General features: G+C 52.5%; 1 protein-coding gene across 1 annotated transcript; it reads right to left on the minus strand.

Moving 5' to 3' along the window:
- Nucleotides 1-651: 651 nt before the first annotated feature.
- Nucleotides 652-19,710, minus strand: Pelp1 (proline, glutamate and leucine rich protein 1). Its single transcript, XM_051167653.1, has 17 exons — nucleotides 19,425-19,710; nucleotides 15,220-15,284; nucleotides 14,778-14,883; nucleotides 8,180-8,329; nucleotides 7,792-7,863; nucleotides 5,589-5,648; nucleotides 5,172-5,322; nucleotides 4,769-4,898; nucleotides 4,574-4,661; nucleotides 4,199-4,287; nucleotides 4,004-4,120; nucleotides 3,766-3,913; nucleotides 3,511-3,670; nucleotides 2,897-2,952; nucleotides 2,526-2,732; nucleotides 964-2,415; nucleotides 652-822 (listed from the first exon to the last, which is right to left on the minus strand). The coding sequence occupies exons 1-17, from the start codon at nucleotides 19,671-19,673 to the stop codon at nucleotides 730-732; spliced, it is 3,393 nt and encodes a 1,130-aa protein (XP_051023610.1). The 5' UTR covers nucleotides 19,674-19,710; the 3' UTR covers nucleotides 652-729.
- Nucleotides 19,711-23,515: the final 3,805 nt, after the last annotated feature.

The raw sequence follows: 23,515 nt of genomic DNA on the forward strand, positions 1-23,515 counted from the left end.
CCAGCACTGGGGAGGCAGAGGCAAACAGATCGCTGTGAGTTCGAGGCCAGCCTGGTCTACAAAATAAGTCCAGAACAGCCAAGGCTATACAGAGAAACCATGTCTCAGGGGGAAAAAAAAAAAGCTAACCACACCTCTTTGCAGCTCACAGAGAACACTAGAAGGCAGACATAAACAGGCATGGCGGTGTATACAACTTTTACCCCTGGATAAGAAAGTCTACACAAGACTATGAATTCATGGCCAGCCTGGGCTACACAGCAAGACTGTGAATTCATGGCCAGCCTGGGCTACACAGCAAGACTGTGAATTCATGGCCAGCCTGGGCTACACAGCAAGACTGTGAATTCATGGCCAGCCTGGGCTACACAGCCAGACTGTGAATTCATGGCCAGCCTGGGCTACACAGCCAGACTGTGAATTCATGGCCAGCCTGGGCTACACAGCAAGACTGTGAATTCATGGTCAGCCTGGGCTACACAGCAAGCTCCTGCAGAAAAGAACCAAGGACAAGAATTGAAAGCTGCAGCACTAGCTCACTGGCAGGCCAGGTGGCTATTTCTTTAAGCCGGTGGCTCTTCCTCAGGTCGAGGACAACAATGGGCATCTGGAGAGGATGTAACACACCCAGCCCTCCCTCGGCTCCAAGCTGGGAAAGGTGCGGCAAGAGCCAACGCAGCATATCTGCAGACTTAACTTTATTGGACACAAAGTGTTGGTGCAGAGGGGCTAAGAGTCGGGCTCTGTGGCAGGTGCTGGCTTCTCATCATCAGGGGGACAATCAATGAAGTCAGCCAGCATGGCAGCTGTCTCATCTTGCTCCTTTTGGGGACAAAGACATAAAATTCAGTCACACATACAGAGAAGTAGATCAGGTAGCAGCAAACCTCCCCCCTTACATAAGCAACTGCACCCCTTCCTCAGCCCGCCCCACCAGGCATTCTCCCTGGCTGACCCTCCCACCTTCTCCAGGGGAGCTGCAGCTTCTACTTCTGTCTCCATTTCTTCTGTGGCAGGTATCTCCGGTGGGGGTGGCTCCTTGTCACCTCCGCCCTCAGTTCCCTCTTCCAGCAGGGTAGGGGGAGCAGAGGACTCTTCTTCAACAAGCTCTTGAGGTGGCCCTGCTGCAGGGCTTCCCCCTTTGGGCTCCACCTCCTCCTGGGAGGGGGGCACCTCAGGGGCCAGGGTGGGAGCTGTCTCAGGCCCCGACACCTCCTCTGCACCTGGCTCCTCCACTTCCAGTAAGAGCCCGGGCTCAGGCTCCGCCTCGGGCTGCGCTTTCGGCGAGTCTATGGGCGGCAGAGCTGGTGGCAGCGTTGGGGGTGGAGGGCCACTTTCTACGTCTCCACCTGCAGAACCAAACTCCACATCGTCCATCTCTTCCAACTCTTCTTCTTCCTCCTCCTCCTCTTCCTCCTCTTCCTCTTCTTCCTCTAATTCACCTTCCTCCTCTTCAAATTCCTCCTCAAATTCCTCCTCCTCTTCTTCCTCTTCAAAATACTCTTCTTCATCTTCTTCCTCTTCCTCAAAATCGTCTTCCTCATCTTCCTCCTCCTCTTCCTCCTCTTCTTCCTCCTCCTCCTCTTCATCACTGCTGTTGATATTAATAACTGTCAAGTCTTCTTCCATGGCTGTGGGTCCTCCCGGTCCGGGAGTCCCTTCAGGGACCAGCTGAGGTGGTGGAAGTGTCACTGGACCAGAAACAGGTGGGGGTGGGGGTGGGGGTGGAGGTAGAGGCCCCGGAGTTGCAGGCAGTTCTTCAGAACCCTCCTTGGCTGGCACAGGAGGGGAGGCTATTGGTGGGCCAGCAGGAGCCACAGGGGGAGGAGTGCCTGACGGTGGCGGAGGTGGCAGGGGTGGGAGCCCCTCGGGCACGATCACTACGCTGTCATCAGAGTCACTTTCCAAAGAGATCTCCACATCAGAGGCCTCCTCTTTATCATAATGGACAAAGGCTGGCCTGGGTACTCTCCCCCCAAAAGTTTCATCTGGGGGTATGCTAGGTGGAGGGGTCCCAGTAGGAGCAAGGACAGGGTCCTCACTGGAGCCTGCACGATGGTTTTCAGGGCCAGGAAGGAGCCTGGGTGGCACAGACACCAGGCCTGGGACAGAGAGGCCTAAATGGTTGGCTGTTGCTGGAGGTCCAGGGCGAGAGGGCACTGGACCTGTGGAGGGCACAGAGCCAGCTGAGGGAATGGGGCCTGCTGGAGGTATCGGGCCTGGAGCTGGCACAGCACCTATGGAGGGCATGGGACCTGGGGGATGGAAGGCTGGAGCTCTGAATGGAGATGGAGCCTCAGGAGGAGGTACAGGGGCCGGTGTGGGGCAGGTAGGGCCTGAGCTCTGCAGGGGAGGAACTCGGGGATGTGTCAGAGCAGCACAGGTCACCAGTGCTTCTGAGCAGAAAGAGGAGACCTGAGGAAGGGAGAAAGGGCAAGAGCGTCAGAACTCAGGGTCTCACAAGGCCGGCGTCAGGTCAAAAGAACTCAGGAATCAAAGAAAAGTTCCGCCCGGTCAGCAATTACCTCAAGACTGTCTTCCCATTGGCCAAGAGAGAAAGCTTTCAGGGCACAGGCAAGAGGAGGTGGGCAGCGAGGGGAAGGTGCCAGCAGTAATGCCAGCAGCAGGCGGTAGAGCTCACGGCGACAGCAGGAGCTGTTGTAAGGAGAGCTGCCCAGGACCTCACCCTGCTGGACACTCATGACCAGCGGCAGGACTAGATCATGAAGTTTCTGAAAAGAAAACGAGTCTAGAAACGGCACTAAGACCACGCAGCCTTCAAGGCCGGAGCCTTGTTCCCAAGCTGCAGTGGACCCGCCTCTGGGGTAAACACTCCCAAGTGCACAGAGCAAAGTCCCTCCCCAGGCTTCCCAAGGGCCCATCTCTACTAACTAACCCGGTGAGTCTCTTCCTTGATGAGAGGCCCACACATGAGGATGGTCCGGCTGAGGCCTGAGGATAGAATAGCATGTCAGAGGCAGACCGCGAGACAAGGGCACACAGCCCAACACGGAGCATCCAGTTCTGCCATTGCTTACCCTGGACAAGGCATTTACCCTCTCGGCTCCTTCCACTGGTATAAAATGGGGGTGACAGATAACGCAGGCCAGACATTGTCAATGCACCACATCTGCATACTTGAGACCTGACCTCACCGTGGCAGTGAGACAGCAGCAGGTAGAAAGAACACACGGGCCAAGGAACACCATCCAACAGCACAGCACTCACTAACCGCTGCCTACATTTTCAGATGCTCTGGATGCAGGAAGCCCAGCAGCACCCCGCTCTGCAGGGCACACGAGCTCCACTGCCATGGACCCACGGAGTCTAAGTGCTCGCTCACACCGCCTGACACACAGCGCACAGTCAAGTGCTTGAGTACACTGAACCTTTTGGAGGATCAGGAAAACCCACCAGATCCCCAACCTTTCTAAAAGCGGCTCAGAGCTACCCAACTGTGTCCTGCGCGGCCTGGTCTGTCAACTAGCTTAGCAGTTCTCATCAACCCACCTCTCAATGCGGCTGCGCACACGTCGCTGTTAGCGTTCCTGTCCCCTTTCCTGTGGCTGGGTGGGGCCAAGGACTCCCCCATATCGATCTTTAGCTTCTTGGGGGCACTTGGCTTCCCACTTTGCAAGCCTCCGTCGGCGCTTCCCCTGGTGCTGCACAGCTTGTGGTACAAGGAAACACAGTTACACGTACAGGCAAACAGGAAGTCAGGATGGACAGTCAGGAAACAGGCACAGGAGACAAGGTCTCGCTCACCTTCAGAGCATCAGCTGGCAGGGAGATGTCACTGAGCAGGTGGGTGAGCAAGGCCTCTGCAGCGGCGCCTCCCTGAAGCATGCCTGCTGAGGCCCCACAAACCTGCACCCACAGCTCTAAGATCGCATACACCTTGGTCCGAATGGTGCTGGAGCAGGAGCAAGGACAGCAGGGCATGACTAGCGGGCTCTGCATGTCCCCACCTGCCCTCTGGACTCCAGCCCCCCTGGACAATCACCTGTAAGGCCTCTCCTGGCCTGGAGCTAGAGTGTCCCTCCCGGTGCTCCAGGCACTGAGGACCTGGGGAAGCAGGCGGCCGATCAGGGTCCCGAAGCGCAAAAGCCGGCCTCCACACCTGGGGGCAGAGGATGCAACAGCGGCCTTCATTCCCGTATGCCTGTGCCCTCTCCACACTAAGACCAATCCCACTTACGCAAGGATCAGTGCAGAGAGCAAGTCCAGGGCTTCAAGGTGGATAGAGGGCAGCAGCAGCAGCCTGAGAGGACCATCTCCAAGCAAGTTCTGGAGAAAAATTCAGCAACAGTCAGATGAAAAAGAGGAGAACCAGAGAAAGACAGAACCAGAGTAGGAACATCGTACTGTACAATATGGACCCACCGCTGGCCCACCTTAACCCAAACCCTCATCTCCCACCCTGCAGGGAAGAGCCTCAACATGACTAAGCCCTTCAAGGACACCTGGGCTCATCCCCAACGCACGCTGCGCTGGCCACAGGTGCCTCTGCTGTGGGAGTGCGGGCACCCAGAGTCCTAAGCAAGGCTACACGTGGGAGACAAAGCCCACTCACAATATTCTTGCTACTGATGCTGAGGATCCGGCAGATGAGGTCCAGGATTTCCTGCACAGGAACGGACACAGGAGCCCCAAACTCAGAGCTAGAGAACCAGAGCGAAGACAACCTCAGAGCAGTCGCCCCAGCTTGACTCTCACACCCACCTCGACTTCTCCAGTCCCAAGCCCACTCCCTTCCAATTCCACACACCTGAGCATGAGCACCAGGCAACGGGACAGGCCTGAAAACCTCTGCCGCAGCTGGAGGAGGACATGAGTGGTACCGTCCTCTGCATGGGGAAGCAGCATCTCTACTCCGGGGCCGTCACTCTGCGCAGGAGCTGGGCAGCAATACAACCACCTACACACTCTGCCTCTCTCCCACCCTGCCCTTCTCATGTCTATGCGCTGCCGTGTGGGTGCTGGTCCTCTGGAAGAGCAGCCAGTGTTCCTAAGCCCTGGACCACCTCTCCAGCCCATCCTTTCTCACACCCACTTACGTTCTCATCCATGTTGCCCAGAAACCCACTGCCCTGCCTCCATGCGCCGCCCTCCTGTTCCCTCCTGCCACACTCTCCAACCCCTGCGTCCTGCCTACAGACCCTGGTCCCTACCAGTCTCTGCTCCCTCATAGAGGGTCCCCAGCAAGCTGTGCAGTGAGACCAACAGACTGTGCAGCTCCTGCTCCCAATTCTCTGTGTGCTTCAGGCCCTGGGAAAAGCCAGCCCCTAAAGAGGGCAACCTGGAGTAACACTCGCAGGCCAGCTGCAAAAGGGCAGAAAGCTGGTCAGAAAGGAGCTGAGCTCAGCCATGCGTCTCCCGCCCCACTAACGCCCAAGAGAAAGAGAGATGACAGGAACTCAAAGACAGTGAGGCAGAAGTCCCCCAAGATGACAAAAGCCTGTGACTGTGTACGTTAATAGGAAGAAAGCGTGGAGAGGTGCAAATGCTGTAAAAGTAACAGCTCAGAATAAGGCAGAAGAGACGCCTCAGGCCTGCTCCCCTGTGCTCCACCTCTCCCTTCCCTTCACCTGTTGGAGCTGAGGATTCAAGGCGTCCAAGCGAGACAGGAAGAAAGAGGCCAGCTTGCCCTGGAGGAGGGAAGAAAGGAAGAGGTTATGGGGTAGTGCCAAGAACACTGTCCACAGCAGTCTTTCCACCTGTGACTTTGCTTTCCTGTAGACACAATAAGAGTGACGCATCATGTGGCAACAAGACACCCAGCACATGAACTCTGGTTCTTAGCCTCCTTGAGAGAAAGGGCCTGGCCCCCGCCCCAAAAAAACAACACGACTCCCTCTGCTAGCTCTTACAAATGACAGTGATCTTTCTCACTGAAACCCAAACACGTGGCAGCTCTGTGAGCTGAGATACAGCAGTGAGGGCCCAGGCTAGAATGAGTCACTGCCCACAGGGGCAGGGACGGGACTGGGCCCCAAGAACAGGCCTGGAAAGCAGCACAAAGGCAACAGACCCCAGAGCTGCCGCCTGTCCTTCAGCAAACCTGTGCCTCATGACAAACCCTGGAGTCAGTGTCCTAAGGGCCACCATTTACTGGGGTAGAATAAAAGGAACTTGTGAACACATGAGTAATAACAGAGGAAAGTCTGTCATTACTTTCAGTAACCTGTAAGTAAAATATAGTTAATCTCTCAATTTTAAGTGCAAACAAGAATGTTTATCAGCAGGACCCATGGTGGTCACAGCGTACCATACCTTACCCTATCAGCTCCTGGCATCGCAAATTCAAATTACAGAATTAACAAGACCTACTTCTATACAGTGAACTGTAGTTCTATGCTGCAATGGTACCCATCATGAGTATGTTAGACTTTCTCGTCAGACACCCTGACCGTCTCCAGTCCTTACTTCCCTCCTAGTTCCTCAGAGCTGGCAATCCTGGTATGTGCTTTCCATAACTTCTTACTGAAATCCAGCTCCCTGGATCTAGCTTGCCTGACCGAAGACCCTACTGACTCACATCAGCAGACTGCAGATCTGCCACAGTGGTTATCTGCAACTCATGACTGCTTCCTTTAAACACACCAGTTAAAACTCCCCGAACCAAGACAGGGTTTGGTCCCCACACATCCCTGTGGCTTCCAGGCGTCCCTGGAGGGCAGGTAAGAAAGAGGATGTTTATGTATTTCTCCTTGTCACTGAAGGAATGCTCTCCACCTCAAAATTACTACGTTAAAGAACGATCTGAGTGACAGAGAAACCCTGTCTCAGGGAAAAAAGAAAAAAGAAAAAAAAAAAAAAAGAACGATCTGAGCGGGCAGGACAGCTCATCCAGTCAGAGTTTGCAACCTAAGCCCAACGACCACAGCACTGGCCCTCAGCTGTGGCCCCTGCACACGATGGCAGCTCAGAGCACTGGCACTCAGCTGTAGCCCCCATACATGGATGGCAGCTCACAGCACTGGCCCTCAGCTGTGGCCCCCAGCACACGGATGGCAGCTCACAGCACCTGTCATTCGGCTGTGGACCACAGCACACAGATGGCAGCTCACAGCACTGGCACTCAGCTGTGGCCCCCTGCACACAGATGGCAGCTCACAGCACCTGTCACTCAGCTGTGGCCCCTGCACACGGATAGCAGCTCACAGCACCTGTCACTCGGCTGTGGCCCCCGCACACGGATGGCAGCTCACAGCACCTGTCACTTGGCTGTGGCCCCCGCACATGGATGGCAGCTCACAGCACCTGTCACTTGGCTGTGGGCCCCAGCACACAGATAGCAGCTCACAGCACCTGTCACTTGGCTGTGGCCCCCGCACACAGATGGCAGCTCACAGCACTGGCACTCGGCTGTGGCCCCCAGCACACGGATGGCAGCTAAAAGCACCTGTCAGCTCCAGGTCCAGGGACCAAACACCTTCTGACCTCTGTAGGCACCAGCGACACGCGGGGCTTATAGATACATGCAAGCAAAACACTCATACACATAAAATTAAGGGGAAAGAAAATCCACATTTAAAAAGGAATAAAAGGGGGTGAGAGGGAGGAAGAGACAAGAAAAGGAGTTTATGGGTTAGAGACCAGGCCCAAGCATCCGCAGACAAAGCTCATCTCTGGTCTCCTCAGCTTAGGCAGATAATTTAAGTCAATATCTTCACTATGAAGACTAAGTAAGTACTTCAAGGGAGTATTACTAGGTTGTTGTGAAAAGAACTTAAGAGATGCCAGGGATGGACTCTAAGGTGGAGCACTGTCAGTTTCCTGAGTACTTACTTTTAGCGCACCACAGGCCCGAGGAAAATAGGTCACACAAGCCTTCATCCCCTCCAAAGCTGAGTGCTCACACTGCGGGAAAAGCGGGAATTAGGAGAAGGAGGCACCAACAGCCCACCCGGCCACCCCAACCGCCCAGGGGGGGGCCCTCCAGTCAGCCCCTGGGTCCTTCACCCCGCCCACCCAGGGCCCCCCTCCAGCCAGCCCCTGGATCTTTCACCCCGCCTGCCCAGGGCCCCCCTCCAGCCAGCCCCTGGGTCCTTCACCGCCCCTGCCCAGGGCCCCCCTCCAGCCAGGCCCTGGGTCCTTGCCTTCTCGCTTCCAAGTGCTCCTCCCTAAGCAGCTTCGTCGAAACAGTACAAGTGAGAACCAGGACTGCAAATCTCACCTCTGGTCTGAGGCCCAGCAAGGAAGTAAGAAGGCCGGGAAGGTGGTTGGTGGAGATGTCCCGAAACAGCGTCGGAAGCTGGGATGCGTATCGGAGCAGGTCCCTCAGGACAGCCACAGCCAGCTCCATGGTGGGCACTGGGTCTTGGGACTAAAGGTAATAAACAACACAGGTACTGTAAGCCTTACCTTCACTCTCACCAGGAAAGGGACAGGTGGCATAACAGCACAAGGCTCTTAAGAGACACCACAGCTTATGGCTGGAGAGATGGCTTAGCAGTTAAGAGAACTAGCTGTTGAAGCTTCCAGAGGGCCTGGGTTCAATTCCCTGCACTCATATGGCAGCTCACAACTGTCTGTAACTCCTGTTCCAGGGGAGTCTGACACTCTCACACTGACATACATGTAAGCAAAACACCAATGTCACATAAAATAATAATAAGCCAGGCATGGTGGCGCACGCCCTTTAACTCAGGGAGGCAGAGGCAGGTGGATCGCTGTGAGTTCAAGGCCAGCCTATTCTACAAAGTGAGTGCAGGACAGCCAAGGCTACACAGAGAAACCCTGTCTCAAAAAACAAAACAAAATAATAGTAATAACAAATAAATAGAAAGGAAAATGCTAATGTCAATATCACCATCACATTAACCAGCACCAGGAAAGAAAACAGGAGGCTGCAAAAGGAACGTGAGTCTACAGAAAGGACATTTACATTTTAATATCTGGCACCGGGGAGGCTGGGGAAGTGCACACGCCTAGCGTGCCTGAAGCACTGGGCCCCACCCCTAGACACTCAAAATAAGAGTAAGTCACAAAACAAGGATGTATCTGGGTCCCAGGAATTCATCTGAAGTAGTGACAAAGGCACAGATCTACTGTTTGGAAGATCCCAGAGGGCTTTCTTTTCTCATAGTGCATTTCTCTGCCCCGGCTCTTCAAGTTTGATTCACAACCACCCTGGAACTCATGGGGAAAAGCTTTTTTTTTTTTTTTTTTTTTTTTTTTTTTTTTTTTTTTTTTTAATTATCAGGAACCTAAGGAAAGAAAATTGTTTGGCACATACCTCCTTCTAAGACAGAGGAGGCCATGTGTCAGCAATATGCATAAAAACACTAAGAAGCAGCCGGGCATGGTGGCGCACGCCTTTAATCCCAGCACTCGGGAGGCAGAGGCAGGCGGATTGCTGTGAGTTCGAGGCCAGCCTGGTCTACAGAGTGAGTCCAGGACAGCCAAGGCTACACAAAGAAACCCTGTCTCGAAAATTCAAAAAAAAAACAATACTAAGAAGCCATGTGCCATCAGTAGGGCATGATGTGCCAAGTCCCAACTTGGGGTTAAGGCAAGAGGGTGGCTTGAGACCAGGACTTTAAAGACAGCCTGGGCTACATATCTCATCTCAGAAATAATTTCTTTTCCTTTCTTCTTTTCTCCTCCCATTTATTTATGACAGGACCATGTTTTTCCTTCCACCACGCCCAGGACTGAACTAAGGTTGTCCCACTGAACAGCAAGTGGCTTTACTCACTGAGCCACCTTGACAAATCTCTTGATTTTAAAAAGAAAGTTGGGCCCATGAGCTACCAACAGGCCTGCAACACTGCCCAGCAACCCTACCACATTTCTCTCCAGCTAACTTTCTCCACTGAACTTGCAAATCCCAGCTCCCCCACCACTGCCTTCAATTTGGCAGAGAAAACTGAAGCCAAAGACTGGCCTAACTTACAGCTTCAACTCCCAAACCTAAAAGTTTAAGTTTTAAAAAAACCTTAGGTTTTGGCACCATCGCTCGCCTCCCCTCCTCCTGCCTTACAGACCCTTCCCTGGAACCCTTCTCTTCCCACTGACATGCGCACAGGGTCATGTAGCTCCCATCTCAGGAATCCTTTCCTTGAGCCAGTAGAAAATTCTAGCCCTAAGTCCCAAGATCTGGTCAATTCTGGCTCCCTTGACAACCCTGCGTCTCAATCTACCCTCTTCTCCCAGTTGCATCTCATCCCAGTCCAATTGAGCCTGTGTTCACAGCTCTTCAGAAACTAGTTTCACCAGCCTAAGTTTTACTAATACAGTAAGTGACCCCAGGTCAGTTGTGTTCCAACTCCAATGAGTACAATCAGAAGTCACTCCCAGGAAGATAAACAGAAGTGATTCCTCCCTCTTTCCTCAAGTACTCCTCCCCAGAACCCACCCAACCCCACAATCTTACCTGCTCCTCCCTCTCCCTTTGGATCCCATCCAACCCACAATCCTGGTTATCTCTTTGGCTGGCTCCTCCTCCTGCACTGACCACTCAGCAGGGCAAAGCTGCTAACACCTAAACCCACCTCTTCTTCACTGCCAGCTGAACACTGAGAGCTCCAGAGTAAAATATCCCAACAGAAGCCCCTTCCAGGACACAGTCACATCAAGAGGGCATCTACTGACAGGGCTGCTACCCAACACTCCAAGACACACTCCCAGTGTTTCCTTTTCCTCCCTCTGAGTCTTGACTGCTTTCCACTGTTGTGAAGGCCACAAATCATGCTGGTCATGTCTTCTCCCTAAAGGCAATCACTCTATACGCCCATCTAATTGGCTAAACAGCACTTTATTGACAACTGTTAAATGCACTCAAGGCATTCCTCCACAACCTGCCGCTCGGCAGTCCCATACTACCACCGTCCCCACCTACTGCAGCGCTGTCCTCATCACTGTCCCCAGCTACTGCAGTGCTGTCCTCATCATCACTGTCCCCAGCTACTGCAGCGCTGTCCTCATCACTGTCCCCAGCTACTGCAGCGCTGTCCTCCTCCTCACTGTCCCCAGCTACTGCAGCGCTGTCCTCATCATCACTGTCGCAAGCTACTGCAGCGCTGTCCTCCTCATCACTGTCCCAAGCTACTGCAGTGCTGTCCTCCTCATTACTGTCCCCAGCTACTGCAGCGCTGTCCTCCTCATCACTGTCCCCAGCTACTGCAGCGCTGTCCTCCTCATCACTGTCCCCAGCTACTGCAGCGCTGTCCTCCTCATCACTGTCCCCAGCTCCTGCAGTGCTGTCCTCATCATCACTGTCCCCAGCTCCTGCAGTGCTGTCCTCCTCATCACTGTCCCCAGCTACTGCAGCGCTGTCCTCCTCATCACTGTCCCCAGCTACTGCAGCGCTGTCCTCCTCATCACTGTCCCCAGCTACTGCAGCGCGGTCCTCCTCATCACTGTCCCCAGCTCCTGCAGTGCTGTCCTCATCATCACTGTCCCCAGCTCCTGCAGTGCTGTCCTCATCATCACTGTCCCCAGCTCCTGCAGTGCTGTCCTCCTCATCACTGTCCCCAGCTACTGCAGCGCTGTCCTCCTCATCACTGTCCCCAGCTACTGCAGCGCTGTCCTCCTCATCACTGTCCCCAGCTCCTGCAGCGCTGTCCTCCTCATCACTGTCCCCAGCTACTGCAGCGCGGTCCTCCTCATCACTGTCCCCAGCTCCTGCAGTGCTGTCCTCATCATCACTGTCCCCAGCTCCTGCAGCGCTGTCCTCCTCATCACTGTCCCCAGCTACTGCAGCGCTGTCCTCATCATCACTGTCCCCAGCTCCTGCAGCGCTGTCCTCATCATCACTGTCCCCAGCTACTGCAGCGCTGTCCTCATCATCACTGTCCCCAGCTCCTGCAGTGCTGTCCTCATCACTGTCCCCAGCTCCTGCAGTGCTGTCCTCATCACTGTCCCCAGCTACTGCAGTGCTGTCCTCCTCATCACTGTCCCCAGCTACTACAGTGCTGTCCTCCTCATCACTGTCCCCAGCTACTGCAGTGCTGTCCTCATCACTGTGCCCAGCTACTGCAGCGCGGTCCTCCTCATCACTGTCCCCAGCTCCTGCAGTGCTGTCCTCCTCATCACTGTCCCCAGCTACTGCAGCGCTGTCCTCCTCATCACTGTCCCCAGCTCCTGCAGTGCTGTCCTCCTCATCACTGTCCCCAGCTCCTGCAGTGCTGTCCTCCTCATCACTGTCCCCAGCTCCTGCAGTGCTGTCCTCCTCATCACTGTCCCCAGCTCCTGCAGTGCTGTCCTCATCACTGTCCCCAGCTACTGCAGCGCTGTCCTCCTCATCACTGTCCCCAGCTCCTGCAGTGCTGTCCTCATCATCACTGTCCCCAGCTCCTGCAGTGCTGTCCTCATCATCACTGTCCCCAGCTCCTGCAGTGCTGTCCTCCTCATCACTGTCCCCAGCTACTGCAGTGCTGTCCTCCTCATCACTGTCCCCAGCTACTGCAGCGCTGTCCTTCTCATCACTGTCCCCAGCTACTGCAGTGCTGTCCTCCTCATCACTGTCCCCAGCTACTGCAGTGCTGTCCTCCTCATCACTGTCCCCAGCTACTGCAGTGCTGTCCTCCTCATCACTGTCCCCAGCTACTGCAGTGCTGTCCTCCTCACCACTGTCCCCAGCTACTGCAGTGCTGTCCTCCTCATCACTGTCCCCAGCTACTGCAGTGCTGTCCTCCTCATCACTGTCCCCAGCTACTGCAGTGCTGTCCTCCTCATTACTGTCCCCAGCTACTGCAGTGCTGTCCTCCTCATCACTGTCCCCAGCTACTGCAGCGCGGTCCTCCTCATCACTGTCCCCAGCTCCTGCAGTGCTGTCCTCATCATCACTGTCCCCAGCTACTGCAGTGCTGTCCTCATTACTGTCCCCAGCTACTGCAGTGTTGTCCTCATCATCACTGTCCCCAGCTACTGTAGCGCTGTCCTCCCCATCACTGTCCCCAGCTCCTGCAGTGCTGTCCTCATCATCACTGTCCCCAGCTACTGCAGTGCTGTCCTCCTCATCACTGTCCCCAGCTACTGCAGTGCTGTCCTCCTCATTACTGTCCCCAGCTACTGCAGTGCTGTCCTCCTCATCACTGTCCCCAGCTACTGCAGTGCTGTCCTCATCACTGTCCCCAGCTACTGCAGGGCTGTCCTCCTCATTACTGTCCCCAGCTACTGCAGCGCTGTCCTCCTCATCACTGTCTCCAGCTACTGCAGCGCTGTCCTCCTCATTACTGTCCGCAGCTACTGCAGTTCTACCTTTAAAGCACAGACCAGGGTCCTCTGCTACCAATCCTCTCCTTACTGGTTCTTTCTTTACCCAGCACCCAGAGTGAAATTTTCCAATGTGATGATGTCATCACCACCACTTCCTGGTCACCACTACGGTTTTCATAACCTCCAAATACCCTCCACAGGATTTTTTTTTTTTTAAGATTTATTTATTGCATTATGAGCGCTTTATCTTCAGAAGAGGGCATCAGATAACATTATAGATGTTGTGAGCCACCATGTGGCTGCTCGGTATTGAACTCAGGACCTCTGGAAGAGCACGTGGCGCTCTTAACCACTGAGCCATCTCTCCAGCCCCATCTATGGGATTCTGATTTCCCAACACGATAGTGCTGAGGAAGCATGTTTCCCTGGCTAAGTCATAAAGGGACAGCCACTGCAGTGGTAGGTCAGTTAGGGGAGGCTTGGCACATGGCACTCAAGGCCACCCCCATGTCCCACTGACACCAGCCATGTTTCCCTGGCGCCAGCAGGTCCTCAGGAGATGCTCCCCTCAGTGGCCGCCCAGCTTCTGGAGCCATGACTCACACAGCTATTCTTGACACAGTATCACTCTGTGGCACTGTTATCGCAGCAGAAGGAACAGACAGACAGACAGACAGACAGACAGACTCAGAACCTCTGATGAACCCCCACTACTCAGAGAATAAAAGACAAATTCCTTATAAAATAACGGCCCATGGCTTGGTTCTCCTACACCCAGCTCCCTAATCTGCCCTGTTTACAAGTCTTCAAATGGCTGACTTCCTCTGTTAAGGGGATTTTATACTCTTAAAATACTTTGTAGCCAAATTAACTACTGATCAGAAGAGAAAAACATTTTGCAAACTTATGGCCCTAACCCTAACCCCACATCGCCCTAGGAGGGTCGGAGTCCGGGAGCTAATCACGCAGGAGGTGTCGCTTCTCCCCTGTGACATCAGCCTCAGTCCCAGGGACCCCGTTAGAAGCATGTGTGTGTCTGGCTTTGCACGGCCTATACGCTAAGAATGTTTTTTCCATTTAACAGAAACCACCTGGCCCAGGAGTCTAAATCGCTATCTGCAAACTCCTAGTTTGTAAGAAGATACCCCAGTCCCTACATTAGACGTAAGAGCCATCCAAGTGCAATCCAAGCACCTCTCCCCCTAAGCACAGCTTACCAGGCGTGCTCAGAAAATGCTTATGGAATAACGAAGTGAACACGGCACAGCGGGTACTAGGAGACTAAAACTCTGAAGGAGTAACAAAGCAATAGACCGAAACACATACACGCAAAAAAGTCCTTACAGAAACAACTTCAGAGCTGTCACTCCTTAGGAAAGGAAACCGAGTGAAGCTGAGAGTTACACTGTGTGAAAGGGAGCTAAAAGATGAAACGACCAGAAAGTTTTAAAACATCCTTATTTGAAGCTTAATCTCCTCTGTCCACAAAGCAGAAAACTGTTTTCAGTCATTCTATCCCAGAACTAAATGTCAAAGCCACAAAGAACATACCCGAACAACGCCTAAGGAGGGTAGGGAGAAGGGCAGGGAAGAGGGGAGGGAATCCTTACCTGCAATACCTGCTGGATGCTCCGAAGCCAAGAAATACAATGCTGCTGGAACACTTCTGTGGGGCTCTCCCCTACCAGCAAGGACAGCAGACACAGGCCTTCAAACCTTATAAGCAAGAAGAGGGTGATGAGGAGATGGAGGCTAGACTTCAGAGAAGCCTCCTGACTGTCCTTTTCCTTTCACTGGGCTATAGTTAGACTCCATCCCCAGATTCCCTACAGTGTCAAGCAAGCCGGGAGCAGAGCCCATCTCAGGTGGGGAACAGGAGACCTGGGAGATGACAATGGCCAGCAGTGAGCTCACAAAGGAAACCTCTCCACAGCTCCTAGAATGGAAAGAGCTCTTGACTCTAGCAGGTGGGGACAAAGGACAGTCCAACATACAGGCAACATACACTTCCTAAAGGCATACCGTCCTGAAGAAATAGGGTCAAAGACTTACCGAGTTTTGATGGAGCCAAGATGTGCATTACTGAGATTCACCAACGCCCCAATAGCTGAAAGATTCTAGAAGTGGAGGGAAAAAAACAGGAGCAAATCAGACAAAGGTCACCTAAGACACAGAAGAAATTCTCTATTCTTGATTGTCCCTGAATTAGCTTCCTAAAGGTGCACTTTGTGAACCACCAGCCTACATCACAGCTGCCTGTCCTGCATCCTGTTTCCTCAAGCTTTCTCTAGTCTGACAGTCTGACTTCCTCCATCACATGGGGGGGGGGGGGTCTGACCTCCTCCTTCACATGGGGGGTATCTGACCTCCTCCTTCACATGGGGGGTGTCTGACCTCCTCCTCCTTCACATGGGGGGTGTCTGACCTCCTCCTTCACATGGGGGGTGTCTGACCTCCTCCTTCACATGGGGGATGTCTGACCTCCTCCTTCACATGGGGGGTGTCTGACCTCCTCCTTCACACGGGGGGTGTCTGACCTCCTCCTTCACATGGGGGGTGTCTGACCTCCTCCTTCACATGGGGGGTCTCAGGATGGGACACTTCAGAGCTCATAAGAGGACACCCCAACTTATCTACTAGATTTCAACTCTAAGGCTTCCTTTACCTCCTTGGGCGGACCTCATGCCTGGCAAGCACCTAGAGTAAAGACCTCCGCACGTGCCAGCTGAAGGAGGCCCAGACCCATCCAAACCCTTCTTCTTCCATCACTTGGGGAAAACAACTCTGCTCCTCTTGATCCTGCCTTCCTTGGAGAACACCAAGGAAGAACAGCTCCACACAGACTCAGCCTGCCCATGCCTGTCACACACACAGATGTCCCTTCATCAGCCCCTCTCCATCATCCAAAGCAGCACTCCTCTAGGGCACCCAAGTCTCCCGAAGGCTAGACATCAGGCGTTCCTTCTAACCCCACGTCAGCACTGGGACGATAAAAGGCGGCTCAGCTGAATAAACCATCTAAGATCCTACAACAGGGACAGGCTCCTGCATTTGACTCCCATAATGCACATGGTAGTAGGAGAATCAACTCCCAAAGCCATCCTCCAACCTCCACATGTGCACTATGGCATGCATACACCCATACATATATAAATGAGAATAGCATTTATATTTTAAAAGGGGGAGGGAGGGTCCTTACTCAGGAGGCAGAAACTGTTCATTCATATATTCAGTACTTCAGGAAAAACATTGTTTTAGGTGCTAGTAGCTTATTTCCCAAATGGAAGAAAGTGTAAATAAACAATCCATAAGGTAAACACAGGCTGAGCATTCACAATTAGAAAATCCAAAACACTCCAAATCCAAACCATTGAGTTCCAGGGACCTGACACAAGTGGAAACCCCACATCTGACCTTAAAAAAGAAAACACAGGTTGAGCTGGAAAGATGGCTCAGAGGATAAGAGCACTGCCTGTTCTTCCAAAGGTCCTGAGGAGTCCAATTCCCAGCAACCACATGGTGGCTCACAACCATCTATAATGAGATCTGGTGCCCTCTTCTGGCGTGTAGGCATACTACTGTAATCATAACAGACAGACAGACAGACAGACAGACAGACAACCACTGGTGAAGCCTGGTGGTGGCAGTGCTGCGTGCCTTTAATCCTAGCACCTCCAGGAGCAATCAGAGGCCAGCCTAGTCTACCGAGTGAGTTCCAGGGCAGTCAGGGCTACAGAGAAACCCTGTCTTGAGGGAAAACACAAACACACACACACACACACACACACCAAAACAGGAGAAGCCAGGCATAATCCCAGCACCCATGAAGCAGAGGCAGGCGATCTCTGTGAATTCCAGTCCAGCCTGGTCTACATAGCAAGATCCAGGCCAGCCCAAAATGCATAAACAAAGGCTGGAGAGACAGCTCGGTGCTAAGAGCACTGTGGCTCTTCCAGGACACAGGGTCAGTTGACAGCACCCATGTAGTGGTTCACAACTATCTGCAACGCCAGTCCAAGGGAGCCAATGCCTGAACTCCATGGGTGCCATGTTTGTATGCGGTACACATGTAAATTCACAGGCTAAACACACACAATATGGAACACATGGAAACACACAGGCTAAACACACACATAGACAAAATTAATAAATCTACAAAAATTAAAAACAAAGCCACAGGTACACATTTAATCAGTTTTTTGTCCTACAACCCTTACACACACAGAGTCATAAAATGCATGTTCAAAGCCCACCCTGGTCAACAGCTACTTCCCCATAATGCATCACGTATGGCTGCATGCATTACTCACTATGAATTACTTTTTATTCTTTTCCTTCTCTCTGCTCTATGGTATAAGTGTGTGTGTGTGTGTGTGTGTGTGTGTGTGTGTGTGTGTGTGTCAATCAGAGAGACAGAAAGAGGCTGCAGATAACTCTAAGGTTAACAGCAGAAATAAGCAGCAGCACAGTGTCTGCCCACAGCCCAGCTGTGACAGCTAGCTGTACTTGAACAGCAGTGACAACAAAGAGGACGTCAACATTAGAGAAAACGCACCAACTGACAATGTGGGGACACGCATGCAGAGCTTGCTGAAAGACTAGTCAGCCCACACCTGGAACAGAACAAAAACCCAGGTAGCTGGAAAAATCAGAGGGATTTCTATAACAAAAATGTTAACAGGGAAGACAACTGGAGTATTCCAAACGGCCATCCAATTAGGTCTGAGACTGTGCAGTAACTTGCCACACAATCCTGTCTACCTGAGCTCTGATCCCCAGAGTCCACACAAAAGCCATCCCTAACAGTGGTGTGAGCATGCGTAATCCCAGTATCCCCTAACAAGAAATACGAGATAGGACAAGAGCATCAACAGGCCAGGCATGGTGGTGCACGCCTTTAATACCAGCACACGGGAGGCAGAGGCAGGAGGATCGCTGTGAATTCAAGGCCAGTCTGGTCTACAAAGTTATTCCAGCACAGCCGAGGCTAAACAGAAAAACCCTGTCTTGAAAAAAAAGAAAGAAAGAAAGAAAAGAGCATCAACAGCAGCTCTTGGCCAGCTAGCCTGGCTTACACCACAGCCAAGAGACCTTGTCTGGAAGCAGGAACTTGAGGACCTAAAGGTTCCTATGACCTTTGACTTGTGCACCGTGCTACCTTTGCCCAAACCCACCAACATAGACACACAGCTGTGCACCATAGCACATGTCTTTAATCTCAGCAACACTTGAGTCCAGCCTGGTCTTCATAGCTCCAGACCAGCCAGGCCCACATAGTGAGACCTCTTCGCCAAAAGAAGGGAGAACTTGGTCGGGCGGTGGTGGCCGCGGCGCCTTTAATCCCAGCACTTGGGAGGCAGGGGCAGGCAGATCAGAGGCCAGCCTAGTCTACAAAGCAAGTCCAGGACAGCCAAGGCTACACAGGGAAACCCTGTCTCGAAAGAAAAAAGAAAAAAAGGGAGAACTTCAGACAGCTTATGGAAGAGTTTAAGGAACCACGGGCTGAGGAGGACACTTGGGTTTCTAGCTTACAGGACTGATTGCATATGATTTTTTCTGCACAGGCTCCTAACTAGGCCTACTTTACCTACTGCCTGCCTGCCTGCCTACCTCTACCCACTCTTTCCTTCAACATCTAAACCCCGGCCCTTATTTTCCCCTCCTGCCATAGGCCTTCCTACAGTGTTCCTCTAACGCTAGGACTACGTCTTCCATTTTCTTTTACTACCTAAGCCCTGTTCATCTTAAACTCCAGATCCTTCGGGGAAATCTTTAAATACTCTACATTAGGTTAGGTGCTTCATACCAGATTCAATTTTGTGTTAAAGCATTTTGCTGTTCGCCATTTTGGCCGTAACTGGAGCGCCGAGTAGGGGGTTAGGCCCTCGGCTGGCCAATGTTTATGTGTGTTCAACTACCCCACGGAAAACACCGTTCCCCGCCTCCCTCCAAAAAAAAGTTTTGCCAAAAGAACACGCTGCAGAGCATCCAGCTACTTAAGAGACCTAGCATGGGACTGAGTCCTTTCATTCCTTTGTGCCTTTCGATGGCCTAACAGAAACAGGGCCTAGCTTTTCGCTGGGGAAAACGGCCAACGAAATACGTGGATCTCGCTCGCCAAGAAGGGTTAAGCGGCTCTCCTCTCTACCCTGGGCTCTCCTCTCCTCCAGCTCACTGCCACAGCGCCAGGAAGGCGTGATCACAGTGCCCGGCTGCCTCCCCAGCCTCCCCACGGCGACCACGCGACACGGACTTACCTGAGCCCCACCCACCGTCCCATGCAGCCGCAGCAAGCACATGAGCCCGGGCAGATGCGGGGCCCACTGGATTGGGGGATGCACGGGAGCCACGGGAGACGGCGTCCGCGGCTGCAGCAACCCAGAAACGCTCTCCAACAGCAGCAGACGCAAACGCGGGCCCGATCCCGCCGCGGAGAGACCCCCAGCCCCGCCAGGAACCCCAGCCGGGGAGCCCGCAGAGGGCCCACTAAGAACGGCTGCCGCCATCTTCACAGGCTCGAGCGGTGGCGTGGCGTGATGACGCAAACAGAAGCGCGACGCACGCCGCTCGGGGAGGGGTCTTGGGGAGGGGGCTGAGGCCTGGCGCGCGGCGTGAATGGAGCATGCGCAGTGTGGGCGGGCGCTGGCGCCAGGGCGGCTGGAGAGCGGCTAGCCCGGGGCCAGGTGCGGTAGGGCGGGGCGGAGGCGGGCGGGCGCCGGCCAGACACGTGGTCTGCAGGAAAGGCGCGGGAGTCCTAAAGATTTCTGTCCAGCCCGGGTTCAGGTCACCTTTTTTTACCCCCCCTCTCGAGCCCCCCCAGTTCAGTGATGCTAAGGAGCCAAACCCCCAAGTGTGAAATCAGTTCTAAGCTGCTTTTTCAAAAACAGAAAAAACAAGCCCAAATTTCACATGCTGTAAAAATGAAAAGAGAAGCGCAACTCCTTTCCGCAAGGCACTCCCAACAGCAATGTGTGCACCCAGTCTCTACACAAGCTTAAACATACTTTGTTTTTGCAAGGCTAGGGTTCGCTGTCGGTCTTTTTCACTCACATAGTGTGGTCCTCTTTTAAGTGGTGAGGACCGTGATTTCATTGGCTGTGACAAGAGTTAGCCATTGCTTCCTGGAATTTTGCTGCCCCGGGTTTCTCTGATAGGCTAGCCAGTGTGCTCTAGAATTGTTAGAATTAGACTCAATAGCCATCTGTGGTCTCGGTTTCCTATCCGCAGGGCCTGAGATTCCGCTTCCAGAATACGTTAGCTTGGGCCCAGGGTGTAGCTCAACGGCAGTGTTTACTTAGCATGAGGGAGTTTCTGTGTTCAATCCTGAGCACCAGCTAACACAACAGAAAGCAATGTGTGTGCGCACATATATACACAACTCACGCGTCCCAAATAGAAGTGATTTCTTACCATTTCTAATGCCACTCATGTCTGTTTCTGTACCCTCTCTGTCCTGACCGCTTGGACCTTTTCAAAGGCCCTCCCTCCATCCTCCAACCGTGTCTACTCCCGATTCAATTCCGGCCTTTGTTCAGACTTCCAATTCTGCTGGACAGACTGCCTTTGATTCCCTTGTTGCCGCACTCAGCAAAGTCTTCTCTCTAAGTAGCCCCGTGCCAATCCCCATCATCACTCTCGCACTTTTTTTTTTTTTTTTTTTCAAGACAGGGTTTCTCTGTGTGGTCCTGGCTTTCCTGGATTCTCTGTAGACCAAGCTGGCCTTGAACTCATGGAGATCCACCTGCCTCTGACTCCCTGTGCTGGGATTACAGGTGTGTGCCACCACACCCAGCTCACAAACACACTTTTTAAAGACAAGGTCTTAAGTAGTCTGGACTGACAAACTTCCTATGTAGTTAAAGATGGCATTCAACTCCTGAGTCTCCTGCCTCTGCCTCCCAAGTGCTGGGACTCCAGGCTTGTGCCACTACACCCAGTCCATTTGGAGCTGGGGATTGAACCCAGGCCCTCATGCATGCTAGGTAGGCATTTGTCCAAGTGATCTAAATCCTGGTCTTTTTTAAATTTCAGTGTGTGTGTGGGGGGTGTCTGTGTGTGTGTCTCTGTGTGTGTCTGTGTGTCTCTCTGTGTATATGTGTGTGTATGCATGTGTGTCTGTTGTCTGTGTGTGTATTTCTCTGTGTGTGTCTACGTGTATGTCTGTGTATGTATGTGTGTGTATCTGTGTGTCTGTGTGTATCTGTGTATGTGTGTGTGTATGTGTCTATGTCTGTATGTCTATGTGTGTCTGTGTCTGTGTGTCTGTGTGTCTGTGTGTGTGTCTGTGTATGTATGTGTGTATCTGTGTATGTGTGTGTGTATGTGTCTATGTCTGTGTCTGTATGTCTATGTGTGTCTGTGTGTGTCTATGTGTATGTGTCTGTGTGTATGTGTGTCTGTGTCCATGTGAACTGGCAAAGATGCAGGGAGGAAGGGTTACCCACAGTGCACGTGGGGAGTCCTGAAAACTTTTGGGAGTCTTACTCACCTCAGCTAGTCCTTCTACCAACTGAACTAGCCCTATCTTCTTTTTTAATTAGTACATATTAAGTGTACAACAATACACTTCATGGTTTCATGACCACTTATAGATTTTATTTTGGAGGTGCTTTGAGACAAGGTCTCTCCATGTAGGCCAGGGCAGCCTCAAATTTGCAGCAACTGATGGACCAGCCTGACTCCATCTTACAATTAAAAGCCAATTTACAAGGTCAAAAGAGGTTCACTCCTGTTTTCTGTAAAACTTGGGTTTCATCATGTCTTGACCTATTTTCTACAATTTGATATGATCCATATTCTATACTCTAACCTCCACCCTGACAAGATGTTCTGCCAAATAATTTTTTTTTTTTTTTTGGTTTTTCGAGACAGGGTTTCTCTATGTAGCCTTGGCCATCCTGGACTCACTTTGTAGACCAGGCTGGCCTCGAACTCACAGCGATCCGCCTGCCTCTGCCTCCCGAGTGCTGGGATTAAAGGCGTGCGCCACCACACCCGGCTCTGCCAAATAATTTTTGTTTGTTCGTTTCTTTGTTTGTTTTTCAAGACAGGGTTTCTATGTGTAGCCTTGGCTGTCCTGGACTCCCTTTGTAGACCAGGCTGGCCTCGAACTCACAACGATCCGCCTGCCTCTGCCTCCTGAGTGCTGGGAGTAAAGTCGTGTGCCACTATGCCTGGCCCAGCTTTGCACTTTCTGTAGCTGAGGATGACCTTGATTCTTCTGCGTCTACTGTCTCACTGACAAAATTACAGGCAGGCAGGACAGCACCTCTGACTTTCAGTTTGTGTCACCCTAGCGGCTGAAGAGATGGAAGTCTGTCCTGGTATTTACCTGGCATTGAGAACTATCTGTTTAGCTTAGCGGTTTGTTTTGTTTTGTTTGTTTGCTTGTTTGCTTGTTTTTCCTCGCTCTCATACAGCCTCCCCTCCCTCCACTCCTCCCAGCTCTCTCCACCCCCCCCCAACTCCCCCAGGTCCGCTTCTCCAAAGTTTCCTTTCAGAAAAGAGCAGACTCCTGGGGCTGTCTGCGGAACACCATATAACACGGTGCATCAGACTAGCCAACACCCTCACATCATGGCTGTTGAGGCAACCCAGGAGGAGGACAGGAGGCCCAAAAGCAGGCGAAAAAATCAGAGGCAAGCCGGACGTGGTTGGCGCACGCCTTTAATCCCAGCACTCAGGAGGCAGAGGCAGGTGGATCGCTGTGAGTTCGAGGCCAGCCTGGTCTAAGAGTGAGTCCAGGACAGCCAAGGCTACACAGAGAGACCCTATTTGAAAAACAAAACAAAATCAGAGACATCCCCACTCCCACTCTTATAAGTTCCATTAAAAACCCATAACAAATACACAGAAAACCTAGTGCAGCCCTATGCAGGCTCTGTGAACGTCACTTCAGTCTGTGAGCCCTTGTGAGCCTGGCTTTGTCGGTTCTATGGGCTCTGCTCTCCTGGTGTCCTCGACCCCTCTACATTTCTTCCTCCTCCCTCTTCCACGGGCTCCCCAAGCTCCAAGGGGTGAGACCTGATGGAGATATCTCCAGTTTGGACTCTTTCTCCACCTGATCTTTGGCTGGGAAAAATCTGTGTTTTGCGGCATTTGTATCTGTGCACCACATGCATGCAATGCCCACAGAGACCAGAAGAGGGCGGCAGATTCCTTGGAACTAGAGTTAAACAGCCGTTTGTGACCCAGGTGGATGCTCAGAATTAAGAGTAATCAGTGCTCTTAACCACTGAGCCATTGCTCCAGCCCTCAGCTTGGGGTTCTTTTGTTTGTGTTTTGGTTTGGTTTTTGGTTTTTTTCGAGACAGAGTTTCTCTGTATGTAGCTTTGGCTGTCTTGGAACT

The sequence above is a fragment of the Acomys russatus genome, chromosome 25 (genome assembly GCF_903995435.1).
Source record: "Acomys russatus chromosome 25, mAcoRus1.1, whole genome shotgun sequence".
Classification (NCBI taxonomy): domain Eukaryota; kingdom Metazoa; phylum Chordata; class Mammalia; order Rodentia; family Muridae; genus Acomys; species Acomys russatus.

Excerpts from the sequence above, each read along its gene's own strand:
- Pelp1 (XM_051167653.1), bottom strand. The coding sequence starts at position 19,673 with ATGGCGGCAGCCGTTCTTAGTGGGCCCTCTGCGGGCTCCCCGGCTGGG. Across the intron at positions 3,671-3,765 it reads TGCCAGCTGATGCTCTGAAG|CTGTGCAGCACCAGGGGAAG; the intron begins GTGAGCGAGACC and ends TTGTACCACAAG. Across the intron at positions 823-963 it reads CTGCAGCTCCCCTGGAGAAG|GAGCAAGATGAGACAGCTGC; the intron begins GTGGGAGGGTCA and ends TGTCCCCAAAAG.